At 25.9% G+C, this 22,333-nt stretch overlaps 1 protein-coding gene across 1 annotated transcript in view; it reads left to right on the plus strand.

The window, feature by feature from the left end:
- Nucleotides 1–22,333, plus strand: part of LOC136978856 (uncharacterized) — a 131,460-nt gene that overhangs the window by 55,980 nt on the left and 53,147 nt on the right. Inside the window, 14 exon segments of the mRNA XM_067274676.1 lie at nucleotides 1,838–2,058; nucleotides 2,644–2,771; nucleotides 2,841–2,968; nucleotides 4,231–4,401; nucleotides 5,286–5,818; nucleotides 7,889–8,017; nucleotides 8,090–8,219; nucleotides 9,369–9,563; nucleotides 9,639–10,183; nucleotides 12,121–12,373; nucleotides 15,466–15,654; nucleotides 17,426–17,620; nucleotides 17,623–17,636; nucleotides 17,721–17,857. Coding sequence (XP_067130777.1) covers nucleotides 1,838–2,058; nucleotides 2,644–2,771; nucleotides 2,841–2,968; nucleotides 4,231–4,401; nucleotides 5,286–5,818; nucleotides 7,889–8,017; nucleotides 8,090–8,219; nucleotides 9,369–9,563; nucleotides 9,639–10,183; nucleotides 12,121–12,373; nucleotides 15,466–15,654; nucleotides 17,426–17,620; nucleotides 17,623–17,636; nucleotides 17,721–17,857 — 2,968 coding nt within the window.

The raw sequence follows: 22,333 nt of genomic DNA on the forward strand, positions 1-22,333 counted from the left end.
TTTTTGTAAGTTTTCTAACTCTCTTGTATATTACACTATGTAAGTGTAACTCTCAACTTAACCTCAAAGAGGAAACTGAAAGCCTTAATAATCAAAGGAATATGATAGGGTACATTCATAAAATTGAAGGAGTTAAATGATTGTTTATCTAGTCAGTCAGTAGTAAAGTAAGAGTAATATTTACTATATAACAGTGATAACCATATAATTAGCTAAAATCCTATAAATAGATGATGTGGCTGTCTAATAGGCATTCTAATAGAGGATGCAGCTCTTGTATACTTCTGATAGGCAGTGTATTGTTCCTATGATGACAAGGTTTGTTCACTCTTGATTTATGTTTTACTGCTGTTTAAAAAAAATTTCAGAAAAATAAATGATTTTAATAAATAAATATACTGTGCATGATTTATAGTGCTGCAAAAGTAATTTTATTGACCCAAAAGAAAAAAAACAAACGAAACAGTAACATATGACAGATACCACATGAATGAGTGAGTGCAGTAATCTTCTAGCATTGCACCTGCTCAAACATCCAGTTTGTGCAGGTGCTAACTTTCGTCTATGGTATTCATAATCTCCCATTTCCTGAAAGGTCAAAACCTTTCATAAAAGTTGAAATTTTGGTGTGTAAATTTCTGATCATGAATGATTGAATTCCTGAACATTGACATCTACAAACATCAAGGATGTAGTGTATTTAATTTTCTTATGAATTCTGAATTCTAAAATTGATTTTCTTATAAATTTTTTACATTTTATAATATATATTTGTAAGTCTAATATAATTTTCACAGTCGTTTCTAAAAGAAAGGTACCAAAGAAGATTTTGCAGAGAAGCTTGTAGAGAAAGCATAAAGGGCAAGTATATAATGTATTGATTATATAATGTGTCATGTTGGGTCTGCAATATTGTCAAAAGGCAATTAATTGCACAAAATTTATATGAATGGTTTAATCACTTTGAACTAATGTAGACCCAGTTGCATAGTTCTATAACTAATCAGTATGTTGTGAGGGTTGAAGTTGTTCTTTTTAATACTCAATATGCAGATAGTAGCAAGAACATAAAACTTTACTGGTTAATCTTGACAAGAAATTGGTTAGTTACAGAACTATGCAGCTGGGCTTACATTAATTGAAAGTGATTTGAATACACATGAATTTTGTACAATTACTTTCTGACATTTACACTCAAAAACACCTTGTAAAAGTGCAGCCATATTTATTACCAAATTCAAATGTTTTCGGTCATTGTTAATACAAATCTCTCAGAATTTGATTTTTCATTTGTTCTTGATAAAGGTCATTAAACATGACCAAAAACGTTTGAATTTGGTAATAAATATGGCTGCACTTTTACAAGGTGTTTTTGAGTGTATATGTTTGTTATGAAATGCAGTCTACAAAGAGAATTAATTTCTGTTTGGCAGAACCAAAATGACTTAGCATATAACCAATACACTATACACTTGCCCCTGATGCTTTGCCTATAAGTTTCTTTGCACAATGTCCTATGGCAATTTTCTTTTGGAAAACACTGTATACATAATATACATGCAATGAGATGATTGATTAAAAAAACTTCAAAATAAATCATTTATCAACAAATTAAATAATTTTTAATTCTTTTTGAATGTTATCTATCTAATTGTGTTTTGAAACTATGTTACATTTCTTTCACATAATATCAAAGAAAAAAATGATTTTGATTTTATAATTTTAAATTTGCATTTTTTAATGTAAACATTATTTAGCTTAATTAAAAGTGATTTTTTAATAATATTGTTTTAAATACATTATTATATTATATAGTGAAAATAATTATTAATTACAGATTAAGAGCAAGAATAAAGCTGAAACTACAATTGACAAAACTAAATTTTCAGAACATCTTTACGAGCTTCTTGATGTTGTCATTGATAATTTTAATAACAGCATAAATAAATTGAACGTTTCTTCAAATCATTCACTTCCACAGTGGGCTGATCTTACTGCCTGGTTAACAATGCTAAATAATAATTTTGGAAAGTTCAAAGATAAGCCAAATACTAATAGGTATTTGATTTTTTTATATATAAATTTTAGTTTATTGAAGTTAAGTGTAATTTGAATCATTTATGATTAAAAATTTATACTGCTTTCTTATTCAGATTTCAAAGCATTATAAGAAAAGTGTTTTATTTTTTATTTAAAGATCATTAAATATTATAAGGTTTAACTGGCAATGAAATTATTTCATTTTAATGCTATCAAGATATAATATATTTAAGTTCAGGAAATGAGCATATCTTATTTAATTCACAATGATTTATATTCAATTATTATATGTGATATAGTTGATCAGTAGAGTACAAATTTCTGTACTATCTTAGAAATTTCCAATACTGATAAATTTTAATGGTTAATAATTTCATACTTTTTTGCAAAATTATTTAACATTTAAAGTATTATTGGAATTTTCTATAAGTATTATGAAATCTTATTTTTTTGTATATTAAATATCAAAAATGACTATTGTTTTACAAAAAAATCTTACATAATACAATTATAATGATTTAATTTTATAATTATAAATGATTCAATTTCACTTCTAAATATTTTAAAATCAAATTAATAAATTTTTCAAAATTATTTTTATAGCTTTCAAATTTTGATGCCAATAATTGAGAAAGGAATAGATAAATTCCCACATATGAAACAGTTTCTAAATATATTAGCTCAAATAGTTTCTGTTTATGCCAATAAGACAAAAGTAATTATAGGAAAAAGTAAGTTAAATGAATAATTTATATATATTTTTATTAAGTAATTATAAAACTAACATTAGAATTTTATAGATGTTACAGAATTTTATCTTCATGATATTTTTCCTGAATCACCTCATTTTCAAAAGTTACTTAAGGATTGGCTGCCATTATTACCAGATTTTATTGAAACATTCTTTTGGACTTCAGTTGCTCCAAAGGTAAGTTTTATTTGATCATAATAAATTCCCAATCATTCAAGTTTTAATCCATTTTGATGTTTTACAGACAAACATGATATTTTTATTAGTTGCTTTTGCTTAGAAAAAAATTGTCATCACATTAATATATTAATATAATAAATAGTGTTTTATGAAAGCATTCTAAATTATATATTTTTAGAGATGACAAAAATAAATTTTTTATTTTAAACAAAAAAATTTTATTTTTTGTAGAAATTATAAACAAATATACAGTACAAGTATTAAAAAGAAAACAAATTTATATGATATTTTTTGTCTCTCAGTTTAACATTTGGAAAGAGTTAATGGAAAATATTCTTTCATTTAATTTAATATTTTAATAATCTAAAATAAGTTCAATTTTTACTTAGAAACTTGAAAAATAATGGATCCTTATAAATTTAGCTTATTAAAAAGCCAAAACTAATATTTTTGGCTTCTTATAAGCTAAATTTGGGATAAAATTGAGAACATATTTTCAACATAATAAAAAGCTTTCAAATATATTTAAATATGAATAGTCAATGTCTTTAAGCTGCTATATTGAATAATTAATTATTTTAAATTAGTTTTGTAACAATTTATATATATGAATATATTATTTGCTCATTATAAAAAAGAAAAAAGACTGTGACAAAATTGGATTTTTAAATTTCTGTATGTTTTCTTCTCCAAGTGATATGAATTTTACATTCTATATTCAAATAAGTAAATAAATTAGTGAACATAAGCATAAAATTTCAAATGCTAGCATGTATTTTATCTTCATTTCTTGTCAATCTTTATTCTGAATAACTACTTAAACATTTGTCTAAATAAATATGCTATTTACAAATAGAATAAGTTAAATTATTTATGTGACAGTTATATTAAATTTTTCCAATATATAATTTTTCAATAGATTTCTTAATATGATAAAAATGAAACAAAATCTTAATTTATATAAAATTTTATTAGTTAATTTTAAAATAAAAAGTTTTAATAATCAAATTTCTGATGAATAAAGTTAATAAAATTGAGAAGTGTATTAAGATAGTGTTCTTGTTATATAGTTTCTTGATAATTAAGTTTTAGATTAAGTGCTAGAAATAGTTAATCATTACAGTTAATATTTTTTATAAGATTGTTATTATTAGAACAGTTGTGTGTATAGAATTAACCAATTATATTAATTATATTTTTTTATTAAAAATTTTATAATTACATTAACATATTTCTTACATTATGTTTTTTTTTCTTAGGCATTTACAGAAATAACAAAATTAACAAAATTATGTGAAGGTTCCTTAAAAGAGAATGTTTTTAATCCCTCCTTCAATGAGGAAAAATGGAAAATATTTTCAGATGCTGTGTGCAGTCAAAATTATACAGCAATATCATATGAATTACAAGAAAAATTTGGCATTCAAACTGTAAGTTATTTTATATTTTATTTATTTTATTTTATATATTATTATTTTGCATTTTATTGTTATTGCTCATTATTACCAATTTTAATTTATCTTATTCATATTATATTTTCTCTGTATTTGTCTCACTCTCAAGTTGAAAGATCATTTTGCTTTCTCTCCTTCATGATAATAAATATATGATGATTGTCATGAAAATCTATAAAGCAGTTTAAGCTTAGTAAATTAAAAGAAACTAGTAACAGAAACGATCAACCAAAATATACATATTCTCTGTTTTTAATGATATATGTGACTACAGTTATTTTCAGTAACTCAATTCTCAATTGGAATGACATTATTTCAAAACTGGTTTGGAAAATCATGATTGACAAGGAATTTATGTATATATATAATTTAAAATAGGTTAAACTCGATGAATTTTAAATTGCAAGATATTTGTTTTTCATTAATTTATCACCAGGTATTAAAGACTTGTTACATAATTAATTTTTATAAACTATAAGAGTAACATTAAAGCTTACAGAAATACTGGAGAAGATTTTTATTTAGTGGTTAAAATGTAATTTTTATAATATTTAAATTTTTACTTAAAACTTGTATGTTAAATTTTTTAGGCTTTAACTTTTTATCCTATTTTAAAAAAATATAATTTTTTTTATCAGATAGGTGAAGAATGACAAATCATTGTTATGAAAGTCACATTCATCAATTCCAAATTAAAATTATTTTTTATTTAGATTAATTAAAGTTTTGATTTTATTAATAAGCTTTATATCCTAACAACACTTTATGTTAAAATCATTTAAATTTTTAACTTTAATTAAATATTTTTCTTTTGTAAAAATTATTTTTTAATTTATCTCATATAAATTATATTTTTCTAGATAAATAAATCAGATCCAATTGATTGGAAGAAATTCGAAGAAGATTTCATTAATTCTATAAAATATTCTGGAAATTTAGTAAGCCAGAAAATTATTGTAAAAAGCAAAAATTGGACTAATCAAACAACATGGATTAATATGTTCAAAAATATTGGTGTAACTATTAAGAAGCCCAATGTTTTGTTATATCTTCCTTTAGGATATGGAGTATCTTATGTGCATCTTACATATTCCATGTTGTGCAATCATTTAAATAAAAGTACTATCCAGGAATTAATGTGTAATTTAACTAAGGATAAAAATGCTTGGGATGAAACAAATAAATTGTTACAAAATTTTTTGACTGATGAAAATTCTAAACCATCTTGGAAAGAATTTTATAAAATCATTATGAATATTACTCACATAAAACCGATTTTAGATTTAATTACTGAAAAAAAAATTAATTGGGATATGGTAGAAAAAGATGTTTTCGAAAATATACCAGAATCTTTTCAAGATGTCAATTCAGAATGGAAATATATTTTGAATGTGTAAGTTAAGCTTATATATTTTAAATATTTTATTATAATGTAAAAAGGTTTGAAATTTTTTAAAAAATTATATAGTATATTATCTATAATAAATTTTTTTTTTTAATTTAAAAATTTTTGGTTATACAAGGCATCCCACATAAAATGCAACCTATCCATACACTGTCAGGGATCTTTTGTGTTCATTGTTATCAGAATCTCTCTGAATTTTGTCACCATTCTATTTACTGAAGTCTTATTAAGAACATTAATCTCTGGAGACTTATGACTTAAATAACTTTTTACTGCAATCAAAGGTCATGTAAGGAAGTAAGCCTGATGATAAAAACACATTCCATTTGTGAATATACCATTTCTTAAAGTATGGCTGCTTGTTGGACAAGTTGCTTCCAGTGAGAAGTGTGGTGTTTCTGTTTAAGTAACTTACACTTTCCAGAATGAAAATGGATGGGCTGAGTTTAAATGGGACATTCTGTATTATTATTTTAAACTTATTAGAAATGAAGCTGATGGAAAAGCATAAACATTCACAAAAAGTTATTAATTTGTTATCATTGAAAATTTCACAAACAAAAAAATACATATAGTATAATTTTAAGAAATCAATTTTCCATTTTTTAAACATTTGGAAATTACATTCTTTCCATAATCCCAAGACAGGCTGAAAACAATTTTAAATTATATATTTGGATTATATATATTTGTGAAATTGGGTGATTTTAATAACGGTGCCAACATCATACGGGTGATGGGTTGAGAATGTCTGTTAAAACCTTTCCCATGTGTTCAAACAAACTGCAATGGACATCGCTGGACCACTTCCCCTACCTCAAACTCAAAAACTCGAGAAAATTATGACGTCGACACCATTATTAAAATCACCCGATTTCACAATTTATGTTAGATTTAATCTATAAAATTAATATTTTTGAAAATTTTAAATTTTATTTTTAAATCAAATAATTTTAAAAATTAGTTTATTAATTTTATATTAAAATTCACAGTTATGACATTCAAAAAAGGTCTCTTCAAGTATGGTCATGCATGCCTTTTCCGTACTTTTTTTAGGATCACAAAGTTCCTTGTCATTGGTTCTTTGGTTATTGTCCGGTTGGGCCTCATAACCTCATTCTCTTGACCAAGCCACACAGTCTTTGACATTAGGGCCTTTATTTTCTACTTCTTGTAGGGTAGATGTACCAGTTTTGGTCAGTGTAGTACCAGTTCTGGTCAGAAAACAAATTTAACTTAAAAATATAATCACAAATGAAACAAAGTTTGTTTCATTGGACAGATTTGAATATGTGGTGATTATATTTTTAAGTTAAATTTGTTTTCTGGCCAGAACTGGTACACTGGCCAAAACTGGTACATCTACCCTACATTTGTCTGCCATTGTTCTCTAGCACCAAGCAGAAGTCTCCTTTCTTCCTCAATGTTTCATATTTATAGGTACTTTTGAAAATTCTGGGCTTGGAAATCTCTGTTGGGCTTCTTTGAGATCATTCTTCCATCTGAGTAGTGCTAATTCAAATACAGCTCTTTCTCCATCGGGTGTTAGCTGACTCGGATGTTCTATGGTGACTGCCCTGTCCAGTACAAGATAAAGAACAGTGTTAAACTGATTGCTAATGAATAAGTATGGAAGGACAATGACTCTGATATATGTCTATTTTATTTTTATAATTATTGAAAGAATTAACATAATAGTTTAAAACACTAATTACTTTATGAAATGAAGCAGCGACAATCTTAGGCTATATATGGTTTTAGACAAGTGAGGTCATGCAAGAATCCTTTTATATAAGTTTTGCCTGTATCACATGCTACTTTATACAAGAGTTAAGATCCTTGCTGGTATGGATTCCAAAGTACTGGACCAAGATTGGATATTTATAAGTGTATATTTGTGCATATCAGGCTCTTAAAAGTATGAAGTCCTAGACAAAAGCTTGCATTGCTCATATCTAAACCATATATTTATGATAATGATCATATGAATATATAGTGTCATTATAATGGAATAAAATATTGTTTTAAAAATTTAACAAATTATTTTTGTTTTTGCAGAATTACTCCTGTTTTTATGCATGTTGGAACAATGTTGGAAAAAGAAAAAATGAACGTAGTTGCATTTCACAGTATCCATACAATAATTTGGATTACAATACAGAAATTAGCAGAATTGAAAAAAGGTATTAATTATTAATTATAAGTATAACTTAAGATATAAATTTTCAAAACAATTAACTAATTGTTTTTCTTATTTAGCACTGATATTGCAAACACTGAAAGCATACTTCCAATCATGCCACATATAGAGAAACTTATTCAAAAGCTCATACCAATGTTACCAGAAGTGATAACGACATTCTTATGGACTGCTCAAGTACCAAATAAAGTAAATTTAGCTTTGTTTAATTATATAATATAAATATTTTTTATATTAAACAAATTAGAAAAACTTTTTGTTTAAACATTTTAATGTTCTGTTGATTGATAAAAAGAAAAAAAAAATTATGAGAAATGGCACAAAGAGTTTGCAGATATCATGAATTAGATTTGATAATGCTGTGAGTTGATTGTACTTGTTAATATCCTGTTACACATCACAGCAAACATATCTTGAACATTTATTTGCTATAGACTCAAGAGGTAATATTTGAAACTCTAAACAAATAATTTAATTCTTTTCATAGCTGTATGAACAGAACCATAAGATGATCTAGTCTATTGAGATAAATGCTTTAAATATTTCATAAAACTTATTTTTAAATACACCTGAATGTCTTGAAGTCTTTTCTCACATAACTTTTTGTTTATGATAACCCTTTTTTTTGTTACTTATAGACCCAATAGACTACCTCTTATTAAAAAGTTTGTAAATGTAAACTTTTGTATGCACAAGATATATTCATATAAACTTTTATCTTGATTTTCAGTAACTTTTCTTCTCAACTTTTCCTCGTGAAAAATTTTTGTCCTTTAGTATAAGACATTTCTATGTTTCACAACACTTAAATTATGATAACAAGCTAACAAGTTATACTTTTCAGTTGGCAATACATGTCAAGTCAATCAGATACCATCAACTTATGGCATCACAAACTCCTTGCACTGCTAAGGAGTTTATTAGCAATTCCTCTTTTTATTTGATTTTTTGGCATATACTTATACAAATTATTTAACAAGTAAATGTTTATGGATGACTATAATTCTGTTATAAGTTTCATAATACGTGTTTTCTGATTATAATTATACCGTGAACTTACTCCTAAGTTAATGAAGATATCCATGAAATTTCTTCATTTAATGCATTAAATGTTGAAACTGTTAACTAGAAAACAACAAAGTAAAGTAAGAAAGCTATGATTTAACAATTTTATATAATTTTTATAAATTAGCAATATAATTCAGCAGTGTAACTTATTATAATATAAAATATAAAAAAGTGCATTTAATATTTTATATTTATTTTTTATAAATTTGAATATAATTAATTGTGTAAAAAAAAACTATTAATTTTAGTATTTTTATATTTCTTAACCAGTTTTCAAAATGGATAGCTGATGGCAGATATAATTTAACAAAAATGATTAATCTTTTGTGTGTTGGTCCACCTACTCTCTATCTCTATAATCCAGCATTAAATTCAGAAGACTGGAATAAGTTACTCTCTCCGCTATGTGATAATGATTTCAATCAGATTTCTTATGAGTTATTAACAAATCTCAACAATACTAAGGTACTTAAAATATTTGTAAAATGTAAATTCTAATTTAATAACATCATTTATATTTTAATACAAATATATTTACAGAATCTAATAGAGCCAATATCTTGGAAAGGACTTGGTTCAGATATTGTTCAACTTGTTAAGTTGATTGAAGAAATTTCAACATCAAAGGCAATTGATCCTCCATGGATGCCTACAGTTCATAACTTTACATTACTATTACATAAGCCAGAAATTAAAGCTTATATAACATTGCAGAGAATATTTTCAGGATTTTGTACTCAAAATTATATGTTAAATACTAGTGTTTTACCATCTTATAAAAATGTTAATGAGAGATATGAATTTCAATTACTTTTATGTCAATTAAGCACAGAAGAATTTGCAAACAACATCTCAAAAAGTTTTACAAAACTTGTAGGGCTGGTTCGTAATCGAAATCGGGGTGGAAATGTTCCCTGGAAAGAATTCTATGATTCTATTATGGAAATGATACAAGTGAAAAAATTATTACATGCTATTTTAGGAAATTATTTATTCAAAAAAATTGAAAAAGTAGAAGAGAACTTATTAAATATTGCTAATTTGGCTTCATCCAATGTATGGAAGAATCCTGATTTATGGAAACAGTAAGTTAGTTTTAATTATTTATTATTTATATACTTTGATTATGTTTATTAAATTTATATATTTTTTAAAGTAATTTTTTTACTTATATAAAATAGTAATAAATAATTTAATAAAATTTATTTAAAGTTTAGGAGAGTTTAAATAGTTTGAGGTTGTCTCATTCCCAATCAAATTGAACTATCGAAACTCTACTGTATTTAAGTTACTTGTCTCTATATTATAAAACTTCAAAGAGAAGTAATAAATAAATTTTATTTACCCTAAATTCATATAATAATTAAATATTTTTGAAAATTTTTAACCTCTTTTAAAACAGATGATGATGTTAAATTGTATTGAAAATACAATATATTAAAAATTGAAAAATGTTTTGAAGATGTAATATATTTAAATTAAAAATATAGAAAATCCTTGTATTTGTATTTAATTATACTAACAGTTGTGCAGTGCAATTATGCTGCAAATATATATGTTATAGTCTATTAAATTCTGTTTATGCTTCAATATGTATTATATTTGTTTTTGTTACAGTTAAATAATTATGAGGATCTTTATGAATCTGTATAAAGGATTATCCATAAACTATATAATGCTATTTTTATACTTTTCAACTATCAAACTGTCTTCCTGTAACTCTCTTTGTTGCACATACCTACCCCCAAAATTATGAAACACATATCCTTGAGTAACCCCTTAAGTTGTAACGAAGTCATAATGCTCAGGATTCTGAATGTTATGCTTTTTATTAATTGCATACATGCAATGATATAGAGTATAATTTTTTACACAATTTTTTGGAAAGAAAAATGAACTTTTTCCATACCTGAGGGTTGAGATTCTAGCATTACAAAGAGTTTTTGTATATATACAAAATCTCTTGTATATGTCCTTACCCCTTATAAAGGGGTAAGGACATATACAAGAGATGGCAGAAAATAGGAAAAAGTTATAGAATGTAAAAATTAAAAAAAATAAATTTCAGAAGGTAAAATAGAACCAAACTATAACAAAACTGATTGGCCACCATTATCATAGTTAGGAACAGTAATCATTTTCTGTCATGGCTAATGCAGATATTAGCCAGTTATAGATCCAAAACTGTCATTGTTAACACTCATGAATTTGCAAACCAAGGTTTGTACTGTTCTAGGGTTTTTGAATCATTTGTTCATGTCTCACTCTAGACAATGTCCCAACACCAAGTAAAGGCTTTTGTTCTTCCTGCCCATTTATATCCATTTGCTTATCACCTTAGTTTTGACCTCTGAAGCAGTAGCTAATAGCAAGGTTGCAGCTGACGTTTTCATCTTTAAAACGTGAATGTTGAGCACCACTTACAAGATAGTGATGTTCAACATTCATGTTTTAGAGATGAAAACTTCGGCTGTAACCTTGCTATTCATTCTCTGTTGATGACTTGTTCGGTCTTACTCTGATCCAGAAATTTATTCATTACATTTTCATATGCAGATTATGACAGATTTTTAAATTAAAATATGCTATAAGTGCTTGAAACTCTCAATTGAATCATTGAAGCATGAGAGAGATAATGGCAGCACTCCCAATTTATTTTCCAAGTTTTCTTCATCTTAAAAGGAAGCAACTTTTCATAAAAAGTCTACCTGAGTGGCCCTCCCCAGTAGATTTTCTTTGTATTGCCTCATCCCATCAAACAAACAGCTTTAAAAAGTTTTCAGAATTGATTCTTGTCCACTGACAATGTTAATTTTTTAAAAATCATTAAAATTTTTAATGCAGTGTTGATTTGTATTGAGTAAAAGATTAATAAAATGTACATAAAATATTTTAAATTAAAGAAATTATTATTTTTAATAATTGTAATAAATTATATAAGAAATAAAATAAATAAATTATGTTAATATTTTTAGTTAATTAAAATACATAGAAGTTATTATTTTTCTTTGTTTTCTTGCAGAACAATTGAGATTGTAGATACCATCTTTTCAATGTCAAATATGACATCTAGCAAATTGAAGGACTATGAAAATGCAACTAATTTGATTATATTAGAATTTAAAAAATTATTAAATACCTCAGATAATGACAATTTGGTAATAAATATTGAAAGTTTACTACCTGAAATACATCGTCTTCAAACATTTGTGAATATTCTTTTAAAATTATCACCTGATTCAATCAAAGCTTTAAGGACATTGCTGCAACAAAAGGTATGTGTAATTTCTGATTGTTTAAAGAACTTTTTCTTGATATTTTTGTAAAATTTCTAATTCTTAGAAAAAAATCTGAGAATAATTTTTATGAATTATATACAATGCATAAATATAGAAACAGATAAAACTTTATAATATACTGTGTTGTGTCATTTAGAATGTAATCTTGAATCAAAAAGTAATAACTTCATTATTATTATTTATTGTTCTATTTGTTGTTATACCATTAGATGTTTTAAAAATTTTTAAAATTGTTTATAGAATGTACAGTGGGATATGCTAGAATGAACATAATTGGTTCTAGAACCTTGTTCATTATAGCAGTGTTTTTCAACCATTGGTCCATGAAAAATTTCATTGATCTGCAGAAAAATATTTGACTATACTGTGAAGCTGGCATAGTTGATTATGGCTGACATTTAAGTAGTAATGTAGAATTATTGTATTTAATTTGTTATGTACAGTAATTCTAGATAAGCATATATAAGCTCAATCTTCTTCTGTGTAAGCCATATCAGATTCCTGATGTCAGTGACACCTGGCATAGGTTAGTAAGTATATGCCAAGGTGTTTCTAGGGAAAGTTACAGCCAGAGTGGTTTCCCATTGCCTTCTCTGGGGCACGATGTTACACGAGGGGAAATGCCTTCCTGGAGATTGAATAAGCTCAATAAATAAGCATAATTTACAGTTGCATATAATTACTTGATCCACATAGAATTATCTATAATTTTACCAGTCCACAATGAGTAAAAGATTGAAAAATACTGCATTATAGTAGTTATTCTTTCTAGCATAGATTGAAATATATGTATTTAGGTTTAATAATCCATTCCAAGTGCAAAGTCTAGAACAAACTTAATATCTAACAACCGTCTAAAGAAGAAAAATATAATAAAAAATCAAAAATATAAACATAAAAATAATATAAAATTCATTTATTTAAATTTTATACATTATATACAGCACATAAATTTCCATCTGTTTCATGATATTACATGAACTGCTTAATTTAGAGATTTTCTTTGAAATTTGTGCACTTTATTTCTTCTTTGTTTTTTAAATCATACTGATTGTTGATTTAGCCATATCATATTCATCACTCATTTCCTCCACTTTTTCTACTTTCTTGCTGGGAAATCATTTTTTTCTTAATGTTTAAGTTAATTAGCTTTCTCACTCTAGTTTGGCAGCCCACTGTATTGTGTAGAATTTATTTGAATTTACATAATGGAATATTTGTTTGCTCAAATGGAATTCAGATGTTTTTTGTATTTAAATGTGTGCCATTGAAGATAAGAGTTTTCCTCCTCAATATATTATAGTAAATAAATTTTTGATTCTGAGTGAGGTTTGAGACAGTTTTATGTATATTTATATCTGTTTACATTATTAAATTACAAATAATTATTTTTCTTTGTAAAATGCATGCATTGTGTATTATTAAATAATTCTGTTTAATATCTTTCCATATACTTATAGATTTTTGTATTGAAAATAAAATTTTAATTTTTATATCTGGTTTAGATATGTTTTTGATTTTATGAAATATATTTTTGTATTTGTTAAATATTTTGATTTATTTCTATCTTAAGAATAAATGCTGGTTTATAGTCCTTGAAGTTCTGTTCATGTGTATTCCATTCATTATAATACTCATGGTGTCAATAGTCACTTTCTACTAAATAATGCTGGCTTACTGCTGGGCCTTACAACAGGCTAACAGAAAGTTTGGTTTGGTTTGGTTTCTGATTAAACTTGACTGTCTTCCATTGGTCAAGAACTAATAGAATTGTGCATTGGTATCACATGTTCTGTATTCAATGCAAGAGCCCAACCATTTCATTTTATAAAAATTAAATTAGAGAATATTTCAGCCATAGATGATAAACTGTGCAACAAATGCTGTAAGAAATCATTCAATGTTATATAACACTTGGATAAAAGGATATAAAAAATAAAAAATTAAAAGATTTTTGTATGGAGAAAAATTACAAGAGATTTGTTTCCTGTATTAATAGATAAGAATTAAGTATATAAAATAGGTATAACAAATAATTTTATTATATTGGACTTATGATAGATATTCTAGATCAGTGATTCCAAAACTTTAAAAAGCCACAGACTCTTTTATAAAAGATATATTTCAGCAGACCCCTATTTTCAGCTGTTATCTTTTAGCCCCATTAATTAATAAACTATGATAATAATAAGCATCTAAGGCATTGTATATTATTTTTTGATTCTGTTAATTTGAAAAGTTTTGTTAAAATAATAGAATTAATAAATTATGAAATTTAATAAGAAGAACTAACTTTTTTATTTTTTAAGAAAGGCATTAAAATATAACATTTTCATGTAAAGCTTAATATAACTTTAAATAATAATTTTAAATATTTGCTAAGTAATAAAATAAAAGCACTTTTAGAAAATGGGCCTGCAGACCCAGATAAGTAACTGATAATGATTCCAAAATTGTTATAGATATTATTCTTGACTTAACAAAAGATAAATAGCAGCTAATTTTTATTATAAGTACATTGTGGAATAAGGAATATGTTTATGTCACAGGTAATCAATTATCTAGTCAGATTACAATGGATTCCTAACTGTCAAATACACTAAAAACTATTGAACTATAATGGAACATGAACATTGTTCAATGATCTTTGGCAGAATTGCAATATCTAATGGAAGTAGACTATGAAATTGGCTTTAATATTTGTATCCTGAATATAAGATTAACATATTTAGTTATTGACAAGATATGTTTTTATTTATGTTTTTTTTAATTTTAAGCCTTCAAATCAAAGTAAATATGTTCAGAAATACAGTGCAGTTGCTAATTTAATTAGTTTTAATATATAAACAACATAAATACTGTAAGAGTCAAATTCAGATAAAACTTTTTAATTATATATAAAGTTTTTGAAAATTCTTGTACTGTCTTTACTGATTTATCTTTAAGCTGTAGACTTCAATTTTATTGAATTTTTTGCAAAGTTTTATTATATGATCATATACAATGAATTTTATGTTTTATATATTTATATATATGCATTAAGTTTTAAAAATTATTTGAAATTTTAGGATATTTCATATCATAAGTCTGTTGGAGAATGGGAAGATATTTTATGTGATAAACAAAGTCTTCATTATAGATTAAATTTTTCTCCTTGGATACCAAATAAAATTTATATAGAGCTTTGCAATCTTCACACCATACAATTATGGGTTAGAGTAATCAATGAATATGGACAAGAAGAATTGGAAAATATGGTAAAAATTTATGCTCGTTTTAGTTTTATTTTAAATATTTTTATTAAACTTTATTTTATATTAAATTATAAAGCATTAGAATTTTTATATGATTTTAGCAATTTAATATTATAATACTGATTGTTACTTTCCAGCCAGATATATTTTTAAAAATCCATAATAAGAAAAGATATTTTAGACTAAACATTTAAGAATAAATTATCACATTTAACTGTTCATGCAATAAATATTTGTATTATAAAATAAAATTTGTTATGATGGTTCTTAACATGATAATGAATTAAGCCTTGATACTATTTGTAAGTTTTTAATGGTGGTGGTGAGTGATGGCAGTGAATATTCAGTGGCAAAGTTGTAGAACTTTTTTCCATTGGAAGTGGTGATGTTTGCAGCTATGCAAAGGAGCCAATTGAAATGTAATACATCAGCCAATTGGATGCACTATCACATTTTCTAGCTTGATATAGATTCTAATGTTTTTATGTCAGATACATACTATATTGAATTGGATTTTATTGGATATTGAAAGTGGCAGTAAATCTTAGCAGCTGCAAGAAATATTCAACATGGAATTTTTGTATAAGTTGCTAGAGGACCTTGTGGGATTTCCATAGTAACTGCATCCATTGCTCACGACAGGTGGAATCAAGGCTTTAGAATGAAATTTATAAAATGAAGATAAATTTTACAATATGAGAATAACTAATGTAAATTATCAAGTACTTAAAAAAATGGCAAAAGAGGATCTGCTCCTCATACAAGCTCTCAATGGCTCTGTATATAACCATCATAAGACTTTTAGTAACAGAGAATACTATATTAAAATTATAAATTTCCACAAATTAAAGATGTAAAAGTTATTACAAATTAATCTTTGTTATATTGAAAACTTTTATTTGAATTTTCATTCAATTCTACTCATTATTTTTATAAGATATTTATTCTGTTTGAACCATTCTGATTCCTGATGGATTAATAGTTATAGTAAAAAATCCAGCAACAAATTGATTAACTTTTCCAGCAACATTTAAAACTGTGTATATGGCACCATCTGTTATATTTTATTAAAAAACTTTTTATATTTTTAATTATTATAAAATGGCAAAAAGTTTAATTTTGAGGGTAAGGATGAGTTTGTAAAAAATCATTAATGTTAATGATGTGTAAAATTGTTGTTAATTATTTAATAAGTCAATTCTACTTGAGATATGACACATGACTATCTTTTATCTCCCTACTCCATTGATCTTTAACCACCAAAATTTAATAGCATCAATGTCCTTTATACCAAACTTTCCTGCAAAATTTCAGAAAGTTTAGACAAAAAACACTATAGTTATTAAGATGAACAAGGGTGAATGAAATTGTGCCCCCTCACACACTATTGTTCATACATACAGAAAAATACCCTAAATTTTTTCATTTTTCAACATTTCAAGATCTTCTGAAAAAATATAAAAATCTTTGGGGATCATTTTTTGATCAATTGCCATACTTTTCCTCTGTTATATATAACAGAACTGGGAAAGTAACTAGTCAAGTTTCTAGTAAGTTTATAAAATACATTTATTTTGAGAAATTTATATTTTGAGTAATTTTCTCATATATTCAATACTATTTATTAGTCAAATTATCAATATATGTGACTAATTTTTAATTTATTGTGAAATTTCCTAATAAATAACACAAAACTAAGATTAATATAGTATTACTCAAATAAATCATTAACTTATGGATAAATAAATGTATATGTATATTAATTTTGTTACAGTTTGAACAGCTTACAAACAATAATTATGGTTCTCTGTATGCAAAATCACTTGCATTTGTAGAAATTATAAGTTATCTTATTGAAATGCAAAATGCATCAAGAAATAAAGAAACAACAGAAATTCTTCAGCCAAAAGAACTTTACCAAAAAGTAGACAAAACCCTCAACAGTGCAATGAGGACAATGCTGTAACCTTTTTAGAGTTAGCAAGGTAGGATTTATCTGATTGCAGTATATGAAATTATCAATTAAAAACATATTTCTAATTTTGTTAAATTGATTATTGTATATTTAGTTTAGCTAATGAGCTGTATGATGTAGAAACTACCATCAATAATACTTTAAATGGAAGAAATGCATTGAATGCTCTTTATTATGCTAGTTGGTATATTAGACACTTTTTAAACAAGAGAATAACTTTTCAACATCAAGGTAAGTTTGGTTGAATTATTTATAATTCTCCTTTATAACATGTTCACAACATTGTGTAATGCTGACAGTGCATTTGTATCTTTTATATCAAGTCACCTTGCTCACTATCATAGTAAAATTCATTGTTGCTTAGCTTGGCTGCATTTTTATATTAGGTGTTCATCTTTGGTATAAAGTCACACATAAAGTATCTCTGTCATTGTGTACAATATTTGGAGTACAAACATTTCTTTTGATGATACAAATTACATATGAAATGAAGTGTACCAGATGTATTTATATTGATAACAAAGAAAACAAAATTTATCATTATAGTATAGTACAAAATTTTATACTATCTAGGCATCCAAGTTTTATTTTTAAAAATAAAACAATACATAAATGATAAAATTAACAACAAAGTCTAATTTTTCCTGCCATTATTTTTGGTCAGAGACCAAATCAGCTAATTTTATTAAATTATTAGCCTAATTATAGCCCCAAAAAATCCAGTATAAAAAGCACTTTTTCTTTTTAATTTTTGTTATAAATAATGTAAACATATCTATTTGTAGTATGAGCTACAAATGATAAATGATGGGTGACATTTAGAGTATAATCGTAAACCATCATTTACCACATGTGGACACCCAAAGTACAGACATATCATGATAAAACTCATCATAAATATCATCTGTATTCTGAAACCAATTTTCATGCACAACATCTGATAAATAGTATATATATGCAGAAAAATATTTTATTCAGAAATTTCATTGTTTAACACTTCTTTGTATTACATAATTGCATTTTATCTTGTATTTTTGTATTTTATAATAATTTATTTATTGTATTAATATATAGTCAGCTTGCTGTATGGTATCACAATGTGGATTAGTCTCTGTAAACCTTGTAGATTGGTAGACTTATCTCACAGCAGACTGGTCAGCAAACTATTTTTATTTTTTCGAACAGACTACAAATGCATTTTGGGTTGGCACAGTGTATTTGTAACCCCTCATCAGTGCAGGTTCAAATAAACCATTTTGTTTGCAATTTGTGTCCACTTGGATAATGGTTTGTGATGAGGAAGGTTGATCCTTCCACACCCTATTTGTAGCATTACTTCATAATTTACAATGAGGTGCATTGTAAGTGTTTTATGTTTTTATATTATTGTTTAAGGTGTACCATTGTCATGTTTTTAATTCCGGTTTATTTGAACTAGCACTGATGATGGGTTGCAAATACACTGTGCCAACCTGAAATGCATTTGCAGTCTGTTCGAAAAAATAAAAATAGTTTGCTGACCAGTCTGCTGTGAGATAAGTCTACCAATCTACAAGGTTTACAGAGACTAATCCACATTGTTATTTATTGTGTTTTACCACATCTCATTTTATTACTATTTTTCAATGCTTTTTGTACATATTTTATATCTTACTCTACATATTCTGTTTTTTTATTTATTTTATATTGTTAATTAATCAGTTTTATTGGGGACTTTTCTTGTTATTTGTATACTTAAAGAATAAAGAATATATGTTTCAGGGAACAAACTGAAGATCTCCCTAGTAGATCTTTACATAGCAAACATGTTCACAATATAAACAATTTTTTAATATATTTTATGAGATGGTTTTCTATTGTGAAATTTTTTAAGCCACTTGATATGGTTTATAAGAAATGCAGTTTTTAAGCTAAGTTGACTACACTACTATACACTATGGACACCATATTGTAAAACTTCAAAATGAGGACACCCCAACCATCTCAAATATGCACCACCTCAAATCACATTCTTAAAATTTTGCTAGATGATGATTGATTTTTTTCTGATTTCTTAATTATTATTATTATTACTCTATATATTATATTGTAATGGATAAAATTTTATTTGTACCTACTTATCTGTGTTTGGAAGGTAAGCTGGTTTAAGCAAGTAATTGCTTCTATGAATCTAGATGGATTATCATAAACAGTAAACACATGACAAAAGCTGATACTACATGCTATCTATGTTTTGATTGAAAAATGAAGAAAATCAGAATTGAAATTGAAAATGTGAAGCAAAAAACAATGTCAAAAATGTAATATTAAACAAGGAAAAGCTAAATGTTTTTTTTTTTTTTGAATGTGTATAGTCTGGAATGCAAAATAAATCGTGGCCCCTTTTGGGCAGACTCATCTTCAAATTTGTTAATAATAATATCTCCATCGGACAGAAAAAATTTTACAAAAGAAATTTTAAATGTACCGTCGTCAGGGGGCAGCTTAAAAATCTGCATTTTTCCAGCGCTTGTTCCAGTAGATATAAAGCTGAAACTCCTCATAGGATGGATGAAATGTAAGATGTCTGCTTGTCACTGGTTCCTTTTTAGTTGGACGTTTGTGTTTTTATAAAGGACTTTTTAACTTCTGGTGGCATGTAGCCTATAATGGAAGGTCTGTCACCATGATTGTGAATGTGTATAGTCTGGAATGCAAAATAAATGGTGACCCCTTTTGGCAGACTTATCTTCAAATTTGTTAAGGAAAAGCTAGTCAATTGCCAGTGAAATTGGTTGGGTAGTCGACTTCTGATTTCTAAATTTAATGCTTTGCTGTTTTATTATGCTGTGGCAGCTTGTAGTTTAATGATGCTATAATGCAGTGGTTCATAACTTTTTATACTCGCGGCCCACCAAATATTTCATAATGTTTTTTGTGACCCCCATTTTTTAAATAATAATTTATATTTGTTAAATTATCTATAATAAATTGATTTTTTTATTATTGCTTTATTTTTTTATATAATAAATGTAAATCATAACTTTATTATTTCATTATTTATTTAAATAATATTTAAACTTTACAATTAAACACGAAAACTCATTAATTTTTAATAAAAAATAAAATAAAAAACATGTCAATAAGTCGATTCAAAGTTGATGCTAAAACAAAACTAAAACACCCACAACTTGTAAAGATTTTGCATATCTTTTGCAAAAATATTTAAATTTTCAAATCCTACTACTAAGTTTACTATTTTTTCTAATTATTTTTAAAATTCCAAGCATTAATAGTTTCTTAAACTGCTTTGGAATAAAAGAAGTAAATACTGTGGTGTAAGTAGCATATTTGCATTTATTTCTTCTGTACTAACAAAGTTGTATGTAGGAAGAAATAAAAGATAAAGTTTTCCTATTTAGTTTTCTTTATTTGTCTATTTTATTTCACTTTTCAATACGATATTTGGTTATTTATCAATTTCCTTTTTATTATATTCTGAAGGAAATTTTGCATAATTTGGTGGCCCCCCGGCAAACTTCTTATGGACCCCCAGGGGGCTGCGGCCCCCTGTTAAGAATCACTGCTATAATGTATTGTTGATGACATTTTTCTTTTGTAGATCACTCTATTCTCATTGCTCAATTTGTGTTCTGTTTTTTCTTTCAAATGATAGGAAGTTTGTAGTCTTTCTATTAATATTTTTTTTGCAAGTTCTGTATAGTTCTCATTGCTTTAATTTGTTTCTCAAATCTACAATATTTATCTTCAAAACATCAATTGTATAAAGCAGTGATTCTTAACAGGGGGCTGCGGCCCCCTGGGGGTCCATAAGAAGTTTGCTGGGGGGCGCCAAATTATGCAAAATTTCCTTCAGAATATAATAAAAAGGAAATTGATGTATAACCGAATATCATATTGAAAAGTGAAATAATAAAGATAAAGTTTTCCTATTTAGTTTTTTTTTATTTCTTATTTCTTCCTGCATACAACTTTGTTAGCACATAAGAAATAAATGCAAATATGCTACTTACACTGCAGTATTTACTTCTTTTATTTCAAAGCAGTTTAAGAAACTATTAATGCTTGGAATTTTAAAAATCATTAGGAAAAATAGTAGGCTTAGTAGTAGGCTTTGAAAATTTAAATATTTTTGCAAAAGATATGCAAAATCTTTAGCACAAGTTGTGGGTGTTTCAGTTTTAGTTTAGTTTTAGCATCAACTTTGGATCGATTTATCGACATATTTCTTATTTTTTGTTAAAAATTAATGAGTTTTCGTGTTTAATTGTGAAGTTTGAATGTTATTTAAATAGATGATGAAATAATAAAGTTATGATTTACATTTATTATATAAAAAAATGAAGCAATAATTAAAAATATCAATTTATTATAGATAATTTAACAAATATAAATTATTATTAAAAAAATGGGGGTGACAAAAAAATTATGAAATATTTGCTGGACTGCGAGTATAAAAAGATTAAGAATCACTGGTATAGAGAGTAGTATCATTTTTACTGTCATCAGCCAATCCAATGTTGTTCAATTAGTCTTAACAGATTAGAGAAGTCTTCCTCTAGTGGATGTGATTTCTCTTTTATTCTAATCCAGTTTTGGACATCTCCAAATTTGATGGGGTATTATTTAGAAAAAGAATTCCTGATATATTAATTACAGATAAAATATTTAATTAAATGTTACTTGAAAATGAAGTAAATACAGCCA

Source organism: Centruroides vittatus, unplaced genomic scaffold, assembly GCF_030686945.1.
Source record: "Centruroides vittatus isolate TY-2023 unplaced genomic scaffold, ASM3068694v2 contig_559, whole genome shotgun sequence".
Taxonomy (NCBI): domain Eukaryota; kingdom Metazoa; phylum Arthropoda; class Arachnida; order Scorpiones; family Buthidae; genus Centruroides; species Centruroides vittatus.